Source organism: Schistocerca piceifrons, chromosome 1 (assembly GCF_021461385.2).
Source record: "Schistocerca piceifrons isolate TAMUIC-IGC-003096 chromosome 1, iqSchPice1.1, whole genome shotgun sequence".
Lineage (NCBI taxonomy): Eukaryota > Metazoa > Arthropoda > Insecta > Orthoptera > Acrididae > Schistocerca > Schistocerca piceifrons.
Genome location: NC_060138.1, coordinates 877,096,433 through 877,112,371, shown reverse-complemented (window position 1 = coordinate 877,112,371; position 15,939 = coordinate 877,096,433). Strand labels below are relative to the sequence as shown.

At 39.5% G+C, this 15,939-nt stretch overlaps 1 protein-coding gene across 1 annotated transcript in view; it reads left to right on the top strand.

The window, feature by feature from the left end:
- Nucleotides 1-15,691, top strand: part of LOC124716462 (exportin-6-B) — a gene marked incomplete in the record, with an annotated part of 329,183 nt that extends 313,492 nt beyond the window's left edge. Inside the window, 3 exon segments of the mRNA XM_047243176.1 lie at nucleotides 4,406-4,675; nucleotides 14,475-14,705; nucleotides 15,395-15,691. Coding sequence (XP_047099132.1) covers nucleotides 4,406-4,675; nucleotides 14,475-14,705; nucleotides 15,395-15,496 — 603 coding nt within the window.
- Between the last annotated feature and the right edge of the window lie 248 nt (nucleotides 15,692-15,939).

The window sequence follows — 15,939 nt, the reverse complement described above, 5'->3', positions numbered from 1 at the left end:
CTGTGATGCTCTCTTATGAGTCAACAGATCTGAGACAATACCATTTCCCTTCTTTGTATGCATTCAATATCTCCTGATGGTGCTCGTTGTTTGGGTCCTACACGCTTCAGAAATATTCTAGGATAGGTTGCACGTGTGTTTTGTAAGCAGTCCCCTCTCTAGATTTATTGAATTTTCCCAGTATGCAACAAGTTTATTGCAGTCTACCACCTGCTTCACCCCTGACTGAGACTATGTGGTCATCATTTTGTATCCTTTCAAATTTACTTCCTGGTAGTTGTAGGAGTTGAATGATTCCAATTGTAACTCATTAATACCACAGTCATAGGATACTAAATTTATTTATTTAATGAAGTCCATATTTTGAAATATGTGAACTTTTGAAAGTGAGTCGCAAACTTTGCATCACTTTGAAATCTTATCAGGACATAACTGAACATTTGTGCAGCTTCTTCAGAAAGTATTTCATTACAGATAACTGCATCAACTGGGAAATGTCTGATGGTACTGTTAAAATTGTGTGCCAGGTCATTAATACGCAACATGGAAAGTGTGGATCACATCATACTTCCCGGAGGGCACGTCTGAAGTTACTTCTACATTTGCCAGTGACTATCTTTCCAAGTTGACATGCCGCTTCATCCCTACCAATAAGTTCATGCAGGAAAAGTACTTCATTCAGTCAGGCACATGTGATTATACACAGTACCATTAAATTTATATTTGAATGGGCAAAAAAAGGAAGCAGATGCATCATAAAAAGAATAAAGGAGGAGTGGAAAAATGGTAACAAGTACTTCACAAGTATTCAATTCATCAAGAAAGATGTGGATGAAGAAGGAGGAAAATTTTGTATTTAGGTAACACCAGCAATGTGCCCCAGCTTCGCACAAGTAAAACTAAGTATGTACAGTCGGATGACTTGTCCCACGTAGTGTTAATAAATATAATATAATATAAATATAATAAATATAAATATAATAATATAAATAATATAATAATATAAATATATATAATATAAATAATATATAAATAATATAATAATATAAATATAATATACATGCAAATGTTCCTTACGAATCAGTCTTATCTGTTATTAAAAATGATATCAAAATCCTTACAGTAGATCCCAAGATTAGCCTTTACGTGCAGACAGAAAATTGCAGTGGAGGGCTTTAACTTATAATACGTAAAGATATGTGTAGGTTCGGTCAAGTTTCGCTGTTCACATCATATGTGTACTTGAATGCTTTTCATGGCAGATACCGCCACTTCTGGCAAGTGTTAGCTCCCACTATTGCCATGAGACGTCATTCCCAACATTAATTAAATATGGAACAGATAACAATACATATATTACACACTCATCAGTACTATAATTATAAATTATATATACAAACCTTACTCGTGAATCAGTGTATCTATTATTGAAAACCATATCAAAATTCCCAAAGTAGTTCCCGAGACCAGCTTTCATGTATAGATACAAAAATGAGGCAGGGCACTTAAATTTAATAGTGTGTATAGATTGACAAACAATTTATCAGAGAACAAACATCAAATTATCATGTGGCATTTATTCTTTATTTCACATTGTCAGTTTTTCAGCAAGTGACATCCACTACACTACATTCTTTTATCCATTTTTTGTTTAATGAGATTTCCTTCTGGCAACATGTGGTCAGACTTTTTTTTGCTTGGGTTGATATTTTTTTATGCAACTATTTCCTTTTTGTTAATCTAGTGAGAAACTGTTGACTTCAAAGATCTGTATTTGTCAAATTATTGATCATACCGACCTAATATGTTAATACAGTTGTTTGAGATATAGATTTGTGTGCAGATCTCAGATGTTGAACTGCACTCCCCCTATTTCATGGTGGCTGTTCACAGTGAAGCTGCCACCATTCCCCTACTGCTGCATCTGCACAGGTGTGACCAAGTTCTTTTGTGTGCACTCTACCCCGTATTATCGGTAAGCGTTGGTGTGCTACCAAGTCAAATTATTTTCAGAAGTTAATAAATACTGCATCTACCTGACAGTCATGGTCCTTGGCTTTCAGGATGTCAAATGAAAAATGTAAAAATCTGTTTTTGCTTGACCTGTTTTTGGTATAGCTTGCTGGTTGGTGTGGAGAATGCATTGTGTTCAAAGTATCTCATTATATTTGGACTGAGAATATGTGCTCAGAAGCTACAGCAAATGGATGTCAAAGACATTGGATGGAAGTTTTGTAATTCACTTCTGCTGGCCTTCTTTTGGAGGAGTGTGACCAATGCTTTCTTCAACTTCTGGGCACTTTTTTTTTTTTTCAGTGATTTACAGTATATTGTGATTAAAAGAGAGGCGAAGTTTGCAGAAAATTCTATATAGATTCTGAGGGGGATTCCCATAGGCCTTAGAGATATTTTCAATTTTAACAAATTTAGCCATTTTTCAGTGCCAATCACTTACACTAATATCTACGTTACTCATCTTTACAGTGGTGTGAGAATTAAACTGGAGCAAAACAGTATTTGAAAATCATTGTGAGCATTTCTGATATTTCTTTGTTACTCACAATTTCAGTTCCTGTATCATCTGAGAGTTCCAAGTGCTGTTGACAGACTTGACGTATGACCAGTATTTATTTAAGATTTTTAAAAGGTCATTTGATAAGATTGTTCTTTCATAGATATTATAGGCTACGTACATTTCATTCCGGGTTTTTCTCATTTAATTCAGGTATTCTGTTGCTTTCGTCCATTAGGGGCATACTGCACACACATTCATTATGAATACACCAATAGTTCACTTAATAAAATCAATTTCTCTTGCTGATATTTATATTGCTGTCTCACAAGATCCATTAGACTAGTTTCATTAAAATAATTACACTCCTGGAAATGGAAAAAAGAACACATTGACACCGGTGTGTCAGACCCACCATACTTGCTCCGGACACTGCGAGAGGGCTGTACAAGCAATGATCACACGCACGGCACAGCGGACACACCAGGAACCGCGGTGTTGGCCGTCGAATGGCGCTAGCTGCGCAGCATTTGTGCACCGCCGCCGTCAGTGCCAGCCAGTTTGCCGTGGCATACGGAGCTCCATCGCAGTCTTTAACACTGGTAGCATGCCGCGACAACGTGGACGTGAACCGTATGTGCAGTTGACGGACTTTGAGCGAGGGCGTATAGTGGGCATGCGGGAGGCCGGGTGGACGTACCGCCGAATTGCTCAACACATGGGACGTGAGGTCTCCACAGTACATCGATGTTGTCGCCAGTGGTCGGCGGAAGGTGCACATGCCCGTCGACCTGGGACCGGACCGCAGCGACGCACGGATGCACGCCAAGACCGTAGGATCCTACGCAGTGCCGTAGGGGAACGCACCGCCACTTCCCAGCAAATTAGGGACACTATTGCTCCTGGGGTATCGGCGAGGACCATTCGCAACCGTCTCCATGAAGCTGGGCTACGGTCCCGCACACCGTTAGGCTGTCTTCCACTCACGCCCCAACATCGTGCAGCCCACCTCCAGTGGTGTCGCGACAGGCGTGAATGGAGGGACGAATGGAGACGTGTCTTCTTCAGCGATGAGAGTCGCTTCTGCCTTGGTGCCAATGATGGTCGTATGCGTGTTTGGCGCCGTGCAGGTGAGCGCCACAATCAGGACTGCATACGACCGAGGCACACAGGGCCAACACCCGGCATCATGGTGTGGGGAGCGATCTCCTACACTGGCCGTACACCACTGGTGATCGTCGAGGGGACGCTGAATAGTGCACGGTACATCCAAACCGTCATCGAACCCATCGTTCTACCATTCCTAGACCGGCAAGGGAACTTGCTGTTCCAACAGGACAATGCACGTCCACATGTATCCCATGCCACCCAACGTGCTCTAGAAGGTGTAAGTCAACTACCCTGGCCAGCAGGATCTCCGGATCTGTACCCCATTGCGCATGTTTGGGACTGGATGAAGCGTCGTCTCACGCGGTCTGCACGTCCAGCACGAACGCTGGTCCAACTGAGGCGCCAGGTGGAAATGGCATGGCAAGCCGTTCCACAGGACTACATCCAGCATCTCTACGATCGTCTCCATGGGAGAATAGCAGCCTGCATTGCTGCGAAAGGTGGATATACACTGTACTAGTGCCGACATTGTGCGCATGCTCTGTTGCCTGTGTCTATGTGCCTGTGGTTCTGTCAGTGTGATCATGTGATGTATCTGACCCCAGGAATGTGTCAATAAAGTTTCCCCTTCCTGGGACAATGAATTCACGGTGTTCTTATTTCAATTTCCAGGAGTGTATATTAATTAAAATTTTAAATATCTGTAGGCCATTTGTTAATGTTTGTTCTGACTTAATTTGTTTTGCAGTTATATTTTTACTATTAAACAGGAATTTTTCACAGGTTGCAGAATCTCCCTCACCAGAAATAAAGCCTGCTTTGTTCGGGCTGCTGCATGCTGTAATGATGCACAAATGGCAATATTTCTATAACACGCCTCTTCTTCAAGCACTTAATCAAAATGCTGGGTCAGAACATATTGACAACAGAGAACAATTGATTTCTATTCTTAGAGCATATGGGCAGTCATTGCTGCAACCAGATATTAATATTTTTGGCCAGAACCTGAAAAGTCTTGAGCAAATAAACATCAAATGGAAACTTTACCATAGAGTGAGTACAATATTTTCTACAAAACATAATTTATATATAAATTAACAGTAAATCCCCACTCACAATGTAGAAGAGTCGTTGAGAGAGAGAGAGAGAGAGAGAGAGAGAGAGAGAGAGAGAGAGAGAGAGAGTTGTAGTTGTTGCTGTAGTAGTAGTAGTCGTTTCTGTGTATTTGTTTGCTGCTAAAGGCTACTCTATGAGTAGAGATCTATCCTCGTATAGTTGTTTCCATGTATGTAAAGTGAAAAATTATACTGGCATGAATTAGGTATATTTTAATACAAGCTGTTAGTATGTTTTCAATAAACGATACACTCAGTAGATAGCATCAGCAGAAGATACTTTTTAGTTGCCCTTTCGTGTGTGTGGTTTTTTTTTTTTAAGACCAAAAAGTGTAGTATTTGTGCATGCTTTTGGTAACAGCAACCTGCATTTATGGACTAGTAGCAAGTTGTGTAGCTTTCTACTAATTTCTGTAACTTTTTTGAAGACTGCTGCAAATTTATTTTAATAGTTAATCTGTATTTAGGGAATACATTTCATCCTCATGTCATGTTCTCTTATGCTGTCATCACAGACTCTGTAAAATCTCAGAAGTGTGCATACATTGATGTAATTGTTACACATTCTCTGAACAGTCATTAAATATTAAAATAAATTTACAGCAGTCTTTGAAAAAGTTTTATACAGACATATATACATACCTTATATGAGGGGCAGTCAAACAAGAACAAGACAAATGGAAAAAAGTAAGAAAATTGTTTATTATTTCAAAAGCAATCCCCAAAACTTTTAATAAATTTATACCATTGTGAGGCAAAATGGTCAATGCCTTCTTGGAAAAATGTTTCCGGTTGCCTGTGGGACCATGATTGTATCCAGGCACACACTTCTTTATTTGAAGCAAACTGATGACCGTCACTGTCTTTCTTCAGGGTTCCAAAAATATTCAAATCTCTTGGGGAGAGATCGGAATGGTATGGAGGATGTGTGAGGGCTTCCCAGTGAAACTTCTGCAGTGTGGTCAGAACAACATGTGGACAGTTCCAGATAAAATTTTGTTTTGCATCATGGTATATTAATACTGTAACAGAGGAAAATGTGATACCCCTATAACAGTGGAAAAAAATTCATCTGACCCGTAATGAGATTTGTCTTAAATTCCCAATGCACTTGAAGTGAGACCTATATTTTTCCATTAACTTGTAAGTCATGTACACATTTCAATCAGAGCCTTACTTCAGAGTTCAGAGACATTCACATTACCGTTATGGTTACAAAACATTGCATGTCTATCCAGAAATGTGATCTGTTTCCAACATTTCTTCATTTATTTAACTTGTTTGTTTCTAAAAACTGAAGTCTCACATAGAGCATATTATTGGTACTATTCATACACATCATTCACATTTCTCACAATTGTTCATTTCAAAAATCAAACAATGGAAAACCCAGGATGGAATGTAACAATATTGTGAGAAGGAAAGTTGCTACTCTGCATATAGCAGAGTTGCTGAGTTGGAGACAGCTCATTTCCTCCTCCCCCACACTCTGTCAATCTCCCCCTCCCCCCACACCCCCGCACCCCCCACCCCATATCCATCTCAACCTGCCCCCAGCCATGCTCATTGGCATGTGTCGCCCCATCAATAAACATAAATAAAGCAGGCCAATACTACTCCCACAACATTGCTGTCATGCAGGGCAGGCTACACATTAGGCACTTAAAAATCATTTACTTGCCCCTGGCGTACAGCCCACCATGTAGAGTAGGGTGATAAAGCAGGCTGGTACACTGCAACACATCATGCCAATTGGGCATGTAAAAGCTGTTTCTTGTCCCTGACATGTAGGCTGCCTACAAAGCAGGTTGATGTGGCAGGCTGAAACTGTTCCCACACAACATGTCTGTCGTACAGGGCAGCCGATACGCTGGTGGCTGGGATAAACATCTTTTGGTTGGTACCTCCACTCTGTTGGATCTAGGTAGAAACTCCACAATGCTGATAATCAGGAGGCCTGCTGTTTCTGTGCCAAATTTTGTTGGGGCCACTCCAGAGGCTTTATCAGGTATCTCCAACAAGAGGTCATAGTTGAATACTTATGAATCATTTGAATAAATGATCATACCACACTTTGTGCCGTTACAGAAGGTAACTGTTTCTGTTTTCCTCTTCCCTATTCTTCACTCTCTTCTTCTTTATGATGCAGTGTGATGAGAATAATGACGTACTACTTTACATGGTACACTGTTAAGGTGCACTGTGGCTTATCAGTCTTTTCCATCGTGATGGTGGAATGTAAGTTTTTATTGGTCTTCATCATGCAATTGTGGATTTTTCAGTACGTCTTGTTCATTGTAACCACTAATAGCATTTTCTCCTGATGAAGTTCCTTGGCAAGCTTGAAGGGATGTGAAGTAGTTTTCTGTTGTCACATTCCTTCCTCAGTGTAGAGACGTTACAGTGAGGAGAGGGGATGTTGACGGACCCCCAGTGGCTGCTTATCTGGTTGGCCTGCCTCCTTACCAAGGTTCACGTTCCTCCTTACCAAGGTATGGTAAGCCATTGCAAATGTACTGGTATGCTACACCTGCAGCTATCTGAAACTTGAGTCTGTGTTGGTCAGATTTGTTTAGCATTAACTAGGTAAATCTGGACCTTGCTTTGCTTCAGAGTAAGTGTTCATAATAGTAATATTTCTACCAGGGCAATAACGGCAGCTTTGCATGAACTTCTCATGAAAGCTAAGGAATCTGACAAGTACATGGAATCTTTTTTAATCCTGATAAAATTAGGTGCCCAAGAACTCAAGTAATGGTAATCCAAGAAATCATGTTTAATACAAAGAGCATCTCTAACTATGTGATACCAATCACTGCATTCAGTTTCTGCATGATACAATTGAATTGGTGTTTTTTAGTTGACTCTGAGCATTTGTAAAAAAGTTGGAAGGCATTGATGACTGATTCGTCCACTTGGTCGCAGGAATATTCAGTGGGCCGTCCTCTCTCCTTCAGGACATTCAAAGCAGCCCTTCTTCTGGATGACAGCATTTCATGTGTCACTTTTTATTAAGTATCAGAGATCTCCAGAATATGCAAAATATCTTCATTTGTATGGCCACACACACAAAGTAATGGAAAAGACCTACCACATACAAAACGCACTATCTACCTGAATAAGCGAATAACAGCAGCAACTCATGGAATATGACTGAGATGTTACAATGTCCAGCACTGAATGTCTCCATCGTAGCACATACCCTCATTTGAGACAGCAATATTTGAATGGAGCAAAATGCAGCAATAATAATACCTATTTAGTTACGAAAAGCAATGTTCTAAAAAAAGTGTGGCACCAGGGGTCAATTGACCCCCTCTGCTAGATATACTCTATGATATTTCCATGAAATAATGAAAATTCAGGAAATTGACGTCCGATATAGTCAAAAATAGAAGACGTGAGGGAAAGTCATGAAGGGTAGGAGAGAACAGAAACAGTATTGATATTTAAAAAATTTCACATTTATTCTTCAGTCTCAGTTGCACTTTTTTAACTGCAAGACAAGTTTTGATCTCCCTGGATCATAGTCAGATGTGTATAATTTCATTAGCAACTTCTCATGTTTGTGTCAGAATCTCTGTTAGTACTCTGATAAGAGGTTCTGACATAGACACGGTGGGTTGCTGACACAACTAAAGGTCATCCAGAGATATAAAAACACCTCATGTATTTAAAAATGTGAACTTAGGCTGAGGAATAAATGAAAATTGTTTTAAATATATTAAACTCTGAATTCTTTGCTGTGGAGAAAAGGGTTGAGAGATGATATTGACCCTTTTTGTTGTTTGTAAAGGTTAGTTCTACATCTGTGTTATTAATAAACTATACATCTGCTATGTAGTAGTCGTCGAACTCTCAACTAGATGAAATCATTTTAAATCATGATTAAATGGCAGCATATACTAAATCAGTATTCTGATAACTTGGAGTTAGGTGCGGACCGTATTCCTCATTGACCATACATCGGACAATAGATTAATCATTTTATTATGATGATCGTTCCTCCTAAGGACAAAGTTGGTGACAGAAATTTAAAGAGAAAATCCTGCCACAGCAAAAACCACCTTTGCTTTTATGATTGCCAGTCCAATTCACGTATCACATCCATAACACTCTCTCCCGTACTTTGTGATAATACAAAATGAGTTGCCCTTCTTTGAACTTTTTTGATGTCCGTGATCAATCCTATCTCATGCGGATCCCACGCTGCACAGCAATACTTGAGAAGAGGGCAGACAAGCGTAGTGTAAGCGCTCTCTTTTGTAGACCTGTTGTGTTTGCTGAGTATTCTGCCAAGAAATCACATTCTTTGGTTTGCTTTCCACACAACAGTATCTATGTGGCTGTTGCAATTTAAGTAACTTGTAATTTTAAAACCTAGACATTTAGCTGAATTTACAGCCTTTAGATTTGTTTGATTTATCACGTAACTGACATTTCTTGGATTCCTTGTAGTACTGATGTGGGTGGCTTCACACATTTCATTATTTAGAGTCAATTGCCACTTTTCACACCATACAGATATCTTGTCTAAATTGTTTAGCAATTTGTTTTGATCATCTAATGGTCAATAACAGCAGTCTACTTAGGGCTGCTCAGATTGTCCTCTAAATCATTTATACAGATTAGCAACAGCAGAAGGCCTATAACGCTTCCTTGGTGAATGTCAGATATCACTTCTGTTTTACTTTTTTATTATTTATTTTATTTTACATTTCTGGTTCTATAGGGCCAAATTGAGGAGCAAATCTCCCTGGCTATGGAATGTGTCTGTACATGAAATTACAACAGAAAAGTAATAACAGAAAAAATAAAATGTTTATAAACGGTAAAAAGACAAAAAAACTATAGGTTCATGTATATAGAATTGACAAAGTAATGTGGGAATTAGCTTACTTTTGAAGGAACTCCTTGATAGAATAGGAGTGACCAATAGGGAAATTCTTTAGTTCATACTCGAAACCACTTGGATTAACTGCTAAGATATTTGAATTCTTGTGGTAGCTTATTGCAAATGGATGCAGCAGAATACTACACGTCTTTCTGTACGACAGTCAAGAAGGTGCGATCCAAAAGCAGGCTGGAATTCTGCATACTATTAACTGAATGAAAGCTGCTAATTCTTGTAAATGAGCTGATATTGTTAGCAAGAAATGACATTAAAGAATGTATTTATTGAGAGCCCAGTGTCAGAATACCTGCCTGTTTCTGAGCTAGAAATACCCTTTGAGAATGGGAAGATTTACCATAAAATATAATGCCATATGTCATAAGCAAATGAAAATAAGCAAAGTAGATCACTTTTCATGTCAAACTATTGCTTCTCCTCATCCTCAGCAGACATGCATGCCATTTGTCAGCCAAGCCCGGCCAGCCCATCCTAAGCCTTCTTCTTCAGTGACTCCTTTGACCACTAGCATGGGGTGCGTCCCTCTTCTCTGCTACAAAGAGCTGTTTCCTAAGGAAACTACTCCAGATTCGATCTATCATTGTAAGTTTCACAATCTTTGCATGGAACTTTGCAATAGTGCCCTTGTGTACACTGATGGATCTTGTACTGACAGTGGTATTGAGTGTGGATTCATTATTGGCACCGAGGATTTTCAGTATCGGCTTCCAGGACACTACTCGGTGTTAACAGGAGAACTCTTCGCTCTGTATCAGGCCAAGCAGTACATCCGGTGACAAAGGCTTTTCAATTGTGTCATCTGTTCCAAATCTCTTAGTGCCCTTCAGAGCATCTGTGTGCTATACGCAGTCCATCCCTTAGTGCAATGGGTCTTAGAAAGTGTCCACTTGCTCACTCTTGAGGGAGCCACCGTGATGTCCATTCCATTTGATGATCTCCATGTAGCTGTCGGTCAGCAGGTGGTGTCACTTTTGCATCACCACTGGTCTTCTCTTCATGGGAACAAGTTCCGTGGAATTAAACCTCTCCCAACTGCTTGGCCAACATCGTCTTGACTCTCTCACTGTGAGGAAATCGTTTTAGCTAGGTTGCGTATCGGGCACTCTTGTTTTATCCATCAGAATTTGTTAAGTGGTGATCCCCCACCACTTTGTGCTCATTGTCATCAACTTTTGATGGTTCACCATTTCCTTCTCAAATGCCCTTTTTTTTTAACCACTTACATTCTAATGCACATTTGCCTTCTGAGTTACAGGTCATTTTAGCAAACTACATGGGGCTGTCGGCAGCATTTTACTTTTATCTGTTGTATTAACACGGCAAAGGGCATGTAATCTAAAGTTTGGGACCTCTGTTGTCTCTATGGCATATTTTGTGGACCTTCCTCAAAGAGGTAGTCCTTGTTTTTAGTTCTCTTTCCTTTCATTGACTGGGCTTAATGTGTAGTCACTTTTAACCCCTTACTTGTATTAGTGTTCTAAGGTTCTGATGTGGACGCATATGGCCTTAGTTGTTTTTGCTCCCCGGAACAAACCAAATGACAGTTTACTATCTCTCTGAACACCTAGAAATCTGAACTGTTCAATCTCACTAGTCATATGCCCATTCTTTGTAATTATAACGTCAGGTTTTATTGAATTGTGTATTAGAAAGTGTAAAAATTGAATCTTATTGTGATTTAGTATTACTTTATTTTCTACAATCCATGAACTTATGTCTTGAACTGCACTATTTGAAAAAATACCAATGCTGCGCGCAACATCTTTTACTACCAAGCTAGTGTCATCAGCAAGCAGATATTTTAGAATCACCTGTAATACTAGAAGGCATATCATTTATATAAATAAAATACAGGAATGGCCACAGCACTTATCCCTGAGGCACCCCACATCTAACTGTGCCCCATTCGGACATCACATCATAGCCATTATCAATAGGTTGAGAATGACCTTTTGCTGTCTGTTCTTAAAGTAAGAGGTGAACCAGTTGTGAGCTACTCGCTGTATTCTATAATGGCCCATCTTCCGGAACAATATTTTGTGATCAACACAGTCAAATGCCTTAGTTAAATAAAAAGGATGCCTAGCATTTGAAACCTTTTATTTAATCCATCCAATACCTCACTGAGAAAAGAGAATATAGCATTCTTATTTGTTACACCACTTCTAAAACCAAACTGTACATTTGACAGCAAATTATGTGAAATGAAATGATCAATTATCTGTACATACATAGCCTTTTCAATAACTTTAGCAAACATTGATGACATAGAAATAGGTCTAAAATTGTCTACATTATCCCTTTCTGCCTTTTTATAAAGTGGCTTTACTACTGAGTACTTGAATTGTTCAGGAAACTGACCATTCTTAAAGTAAAAATTACACATATGGCTAAGTACAGGGCTAAAATGTGCAGCATAGTACTTCAGTATTGTGCTGGATACTCCATCATACCGAGCGAGGTGGCGCAGTGGTTAGCACACTGGACTCGCATTCGGGAGGACGACGGTTCAATCCCGTCTCCGGCCATCCTGATTTAGGTTTTCTGTGATTTCCCTAAATCGCTTCAGGCAAATGCCGGGATGGTTCCTTTGAAAGGGCACGGCCGATTTCCTTCCCCATCCTTCCCTCACCCGAGCTTGCGCTCCGTCTCTAATGACCTTGTTGTCGACGGGACGTTAAACACTACTTTCCTCCTCCACTCCATCATATCTATGAGTCCTTAGTCTTCAGTGATTTAACCAGCAACTCATTCTCCCCCTTGTCAGTATCACAGAAGTGCATTTCGGATGTCAGTCTCAGCCAGCCATTTTTCAAGAAAGAGTTATATGATTTCCTGTAGAAACTAAGTTATTATTTAATTTACCAGCTATGTTCAGAAACCGATTATTAGATACTTCACAAATATCTGACTTATCAGTAACAGAAACATTTTTACTGCATACTGACTTTATATCCTCAACCTTGTGCTGCTGACCAGACACTTCCTTCATCACTGGCCATATAGTTATAATTTTATCCTGTGAATGAGCTGTCCTATGACTTTCTGTCAGTTACTACAAACTGTGACCTTTCTGACAGGAAATTGTGAATCTAGTCACACAACCGAGCTGATACTCAGTACGCGTACTGGTTGATTAGAAGGTGCTTGTGAGGAATGGTGTTAAAAGCCTTCTGAAAGTCTAAAAACATGTAACTAGTTTGATATCCCGTGTTGATGACACTCATTACTTCATGAGAAAAGGAGCTAGTTTCTTCTTCATCTGATGTGTTTTCTTCCATGGAAGACTTGTTCCTGCAAGTTCTAATGCTTTGCCTTGTCAGGACTGTTAAATATGCAACAGTGTACAGAGCTACAGATTTCAAGAACTTTTCCATTGATTAGAAGGTGCTTGTGAGGAATGGTGTTAAAAGCCTTCTGAAAGTCTAAAAACATGTAACTAGTTTGATATCCCGTGTTGATGACACTCATTACTTCATGAGAATAGGAGCTAGTTTCTTCTTCATCTGATGTGTTTTCTTCCATGGAAGACTTGTTCCTGCAAGTTCTAATGCTTTGCCTTGTCAGGACTGTTAAATATGCAACAGTGTACAGAGCTACAGATTTCAAGAACTTTTCCATTTCCTCATCAGGATGAATGAGAAATTCATGCTGATAATGAGCCTTAAATCCTTTTATGAGGCACTGACACATTGACTGAGTTAATACTGATGTGGTTTTTGAGCAAAGACAATGTTTTTATTATTTCATCTTTTGACTACAACATATCATTGGTTGTATGACCCAGACAGTGACCAAGGATTAGTTCAGTTCCTTCAGCTTAATAAGAAATTGCAGGTGCTTTTACTGATAAAGCACAAAGCCACTTTATGGTGATTTCACATGTCATCCAAGATGTGAACTGTAATGATGGCATGTTAAATGTGCTCAAAACATCTCAGGCTTGTATTTTTACCTACACAGAGAGGTTCAGTTTATGACTATGTGATTTATTTGTGGCAAAGAGAAAGATAATTCTGTTTACATATAGAGTTCTGGCTGGAAGCAGGCAAGAATAAATTATTGTTGCATCACAGTTGAACTCTTGATTATAACTTAAATGTTCATCAATTATCACTCAGTGTAAAATTTCAAGAAATTGTGAAGAATATTGACCATTGGAAGGCCCTGCTTCTCCTCCTATTTTCATTTGGCTCATTCTGTACTGACATTCCCACTTTAATACTATCTCTCAGAGGTAATAAAGTCTTTGTTGCCATGTAAATCAATGTGAAATTTTGTGACTTGAGCTTTAATCATTGTTACTGCTACATCACAACAATTGCAGAAAAATAGAGATGCTGAATGAATGAAGCATGATCATCATTATGATTTTGCTCATTTCAACTGTTGTCAACCGTTTTTTCATAGTCATTTTGTTGACTGCTTCACAATGTTAAACATGACACATATATTCAGGTTTCTGTCTAGCAACCATTCTTGATAATAAGAAAGACCAATGGTTGAGATTATTTGCTCATATTCCTCACGGTTATTGTTTTCAAGACTTGAAGGTTGCAGCAGTAAATGATATTACAGAGACCTGCAAACTATAATTAGATTCTTACACCATGTTATATCCGTATCCGCAGTGTATTGGACTATGGCATATCAGGATTTAACTGAATAATTTTTGTTGTTTCATATTTTTAATTTGTGTGTTACTTGTGTAATTTTAGTTAGATGATATGTGTTTCATTAGTGAATTGAATGTGTTTTGCACCTGTGCTTCTGACATTAACACAGTTAGGTTGCATTAATGCCTGTTGTAAATGTCTTTCTGCAGAGTATCTTCCAGGAAGAGTTGCTGGGGCAGTTTTTGACAGTATTATTTCATTCACTTATACACAAATCTCATGCTTTGCTGGAAGAAGAAATTACAACAGCAATGTACAACATGGCATCTGTAAATTTTACTGCCTTCTACAGTGAATATCTCCCCAGGTTTCTGCAGTCTACCGAGGGTTTGGATAATGATCAAAAGGAGATTTTACAAAGAAATTTCAGGCAAGAAGTGGTAAGCATAGAATTATGAAAGTTCCATATTCTCCCTCTTTCCACCCTCCTACACCGTCTCGTCTTTCACCTCCTCAGGCTCTTCTGCAGCCTCTCAATTCATTTGTTCTCGCCCATCTAACACTCCTACCATTCACCTCCCTAAGCCCTCTCATCACCCCCTACCCACACTCGCCGCCTACCCCCTCTCGGCAACCTTCTCCCTACATCCCTCCTCCTCCTCCCACTTCACTACCGCTCTCACCAACCTACAACCCCTACCGCCTCCCACCTTCCTATGCCCTCCGCCCCCCGCTACTCCCTCTCACCCATGCCAACTCTCACCCCCTGCCGCCCGCCCGTGGCCCCCCGCCACCCTTCTCGCCCTACGTCCTCCGCCCCCCCTCATCTCTGTATCCCGCACAACCCCATCTCTGTATGCACCACACTCGCATTGCTGTATCTGCCACATTTACACACACACACACACACACACACACACACACACACACCAATTACTATATCCCCACCTAATCCCGATGTGCTTCATCCCCTTAGCATACCCTATCCCTCTCTCCTCTTCATATGTGCAACATTCTTACTTTATTTGGGTTAAAAACCTGTTCATCATGTATAAGGATAAATTGATTAGCCCCTATTAGGCTGCTGTTGTAAGAGTTATTCAAGTTGTTGTTTTTTATTTTCATGCAGGACCTTCCATCGTTTACCCAGAACGTGCAGAGATTGGTAAATGATCTACGATGTTATAGGCTGTGTAATAGCAGTCTTCCTGGGGGCAGTGTAAAACTCTGAACTTTATAGTGTACAGTCATATAAATGGCTTTAGCTTTGCAGTGTAAAGTGGACCAATATATGTAACTTTTTATATTCTTCATAAGGCTTTTGTGAATTTTTATATTGCTAATGATGATTAGGATGAAAGTCCTGAATCAAAAAGATTGTCTTATTACGTATTTTGCTGTTATTAAACTTCTTATAGAAGAAGAATGGTGCAAATTTTCTTATTTTGTATAGTTGTGTATTGTTCACAGATATAAAATAGAAATCTGAAAGAAGCAATGAGTTTTAATTGTTACTCTGATGTGTGTGTGTGTGTGTGTGTGTGTGTGTGTGTGTGTGTGTGTGTGTGTTTGTTTGTTTGTTTGTTTTATGGATTTCCTGAAGATAATTAAGGTTTTACAACCAATAAAAAGAGCTCTAACACAATTAATTCATTTCTGTTTGTATCATATATC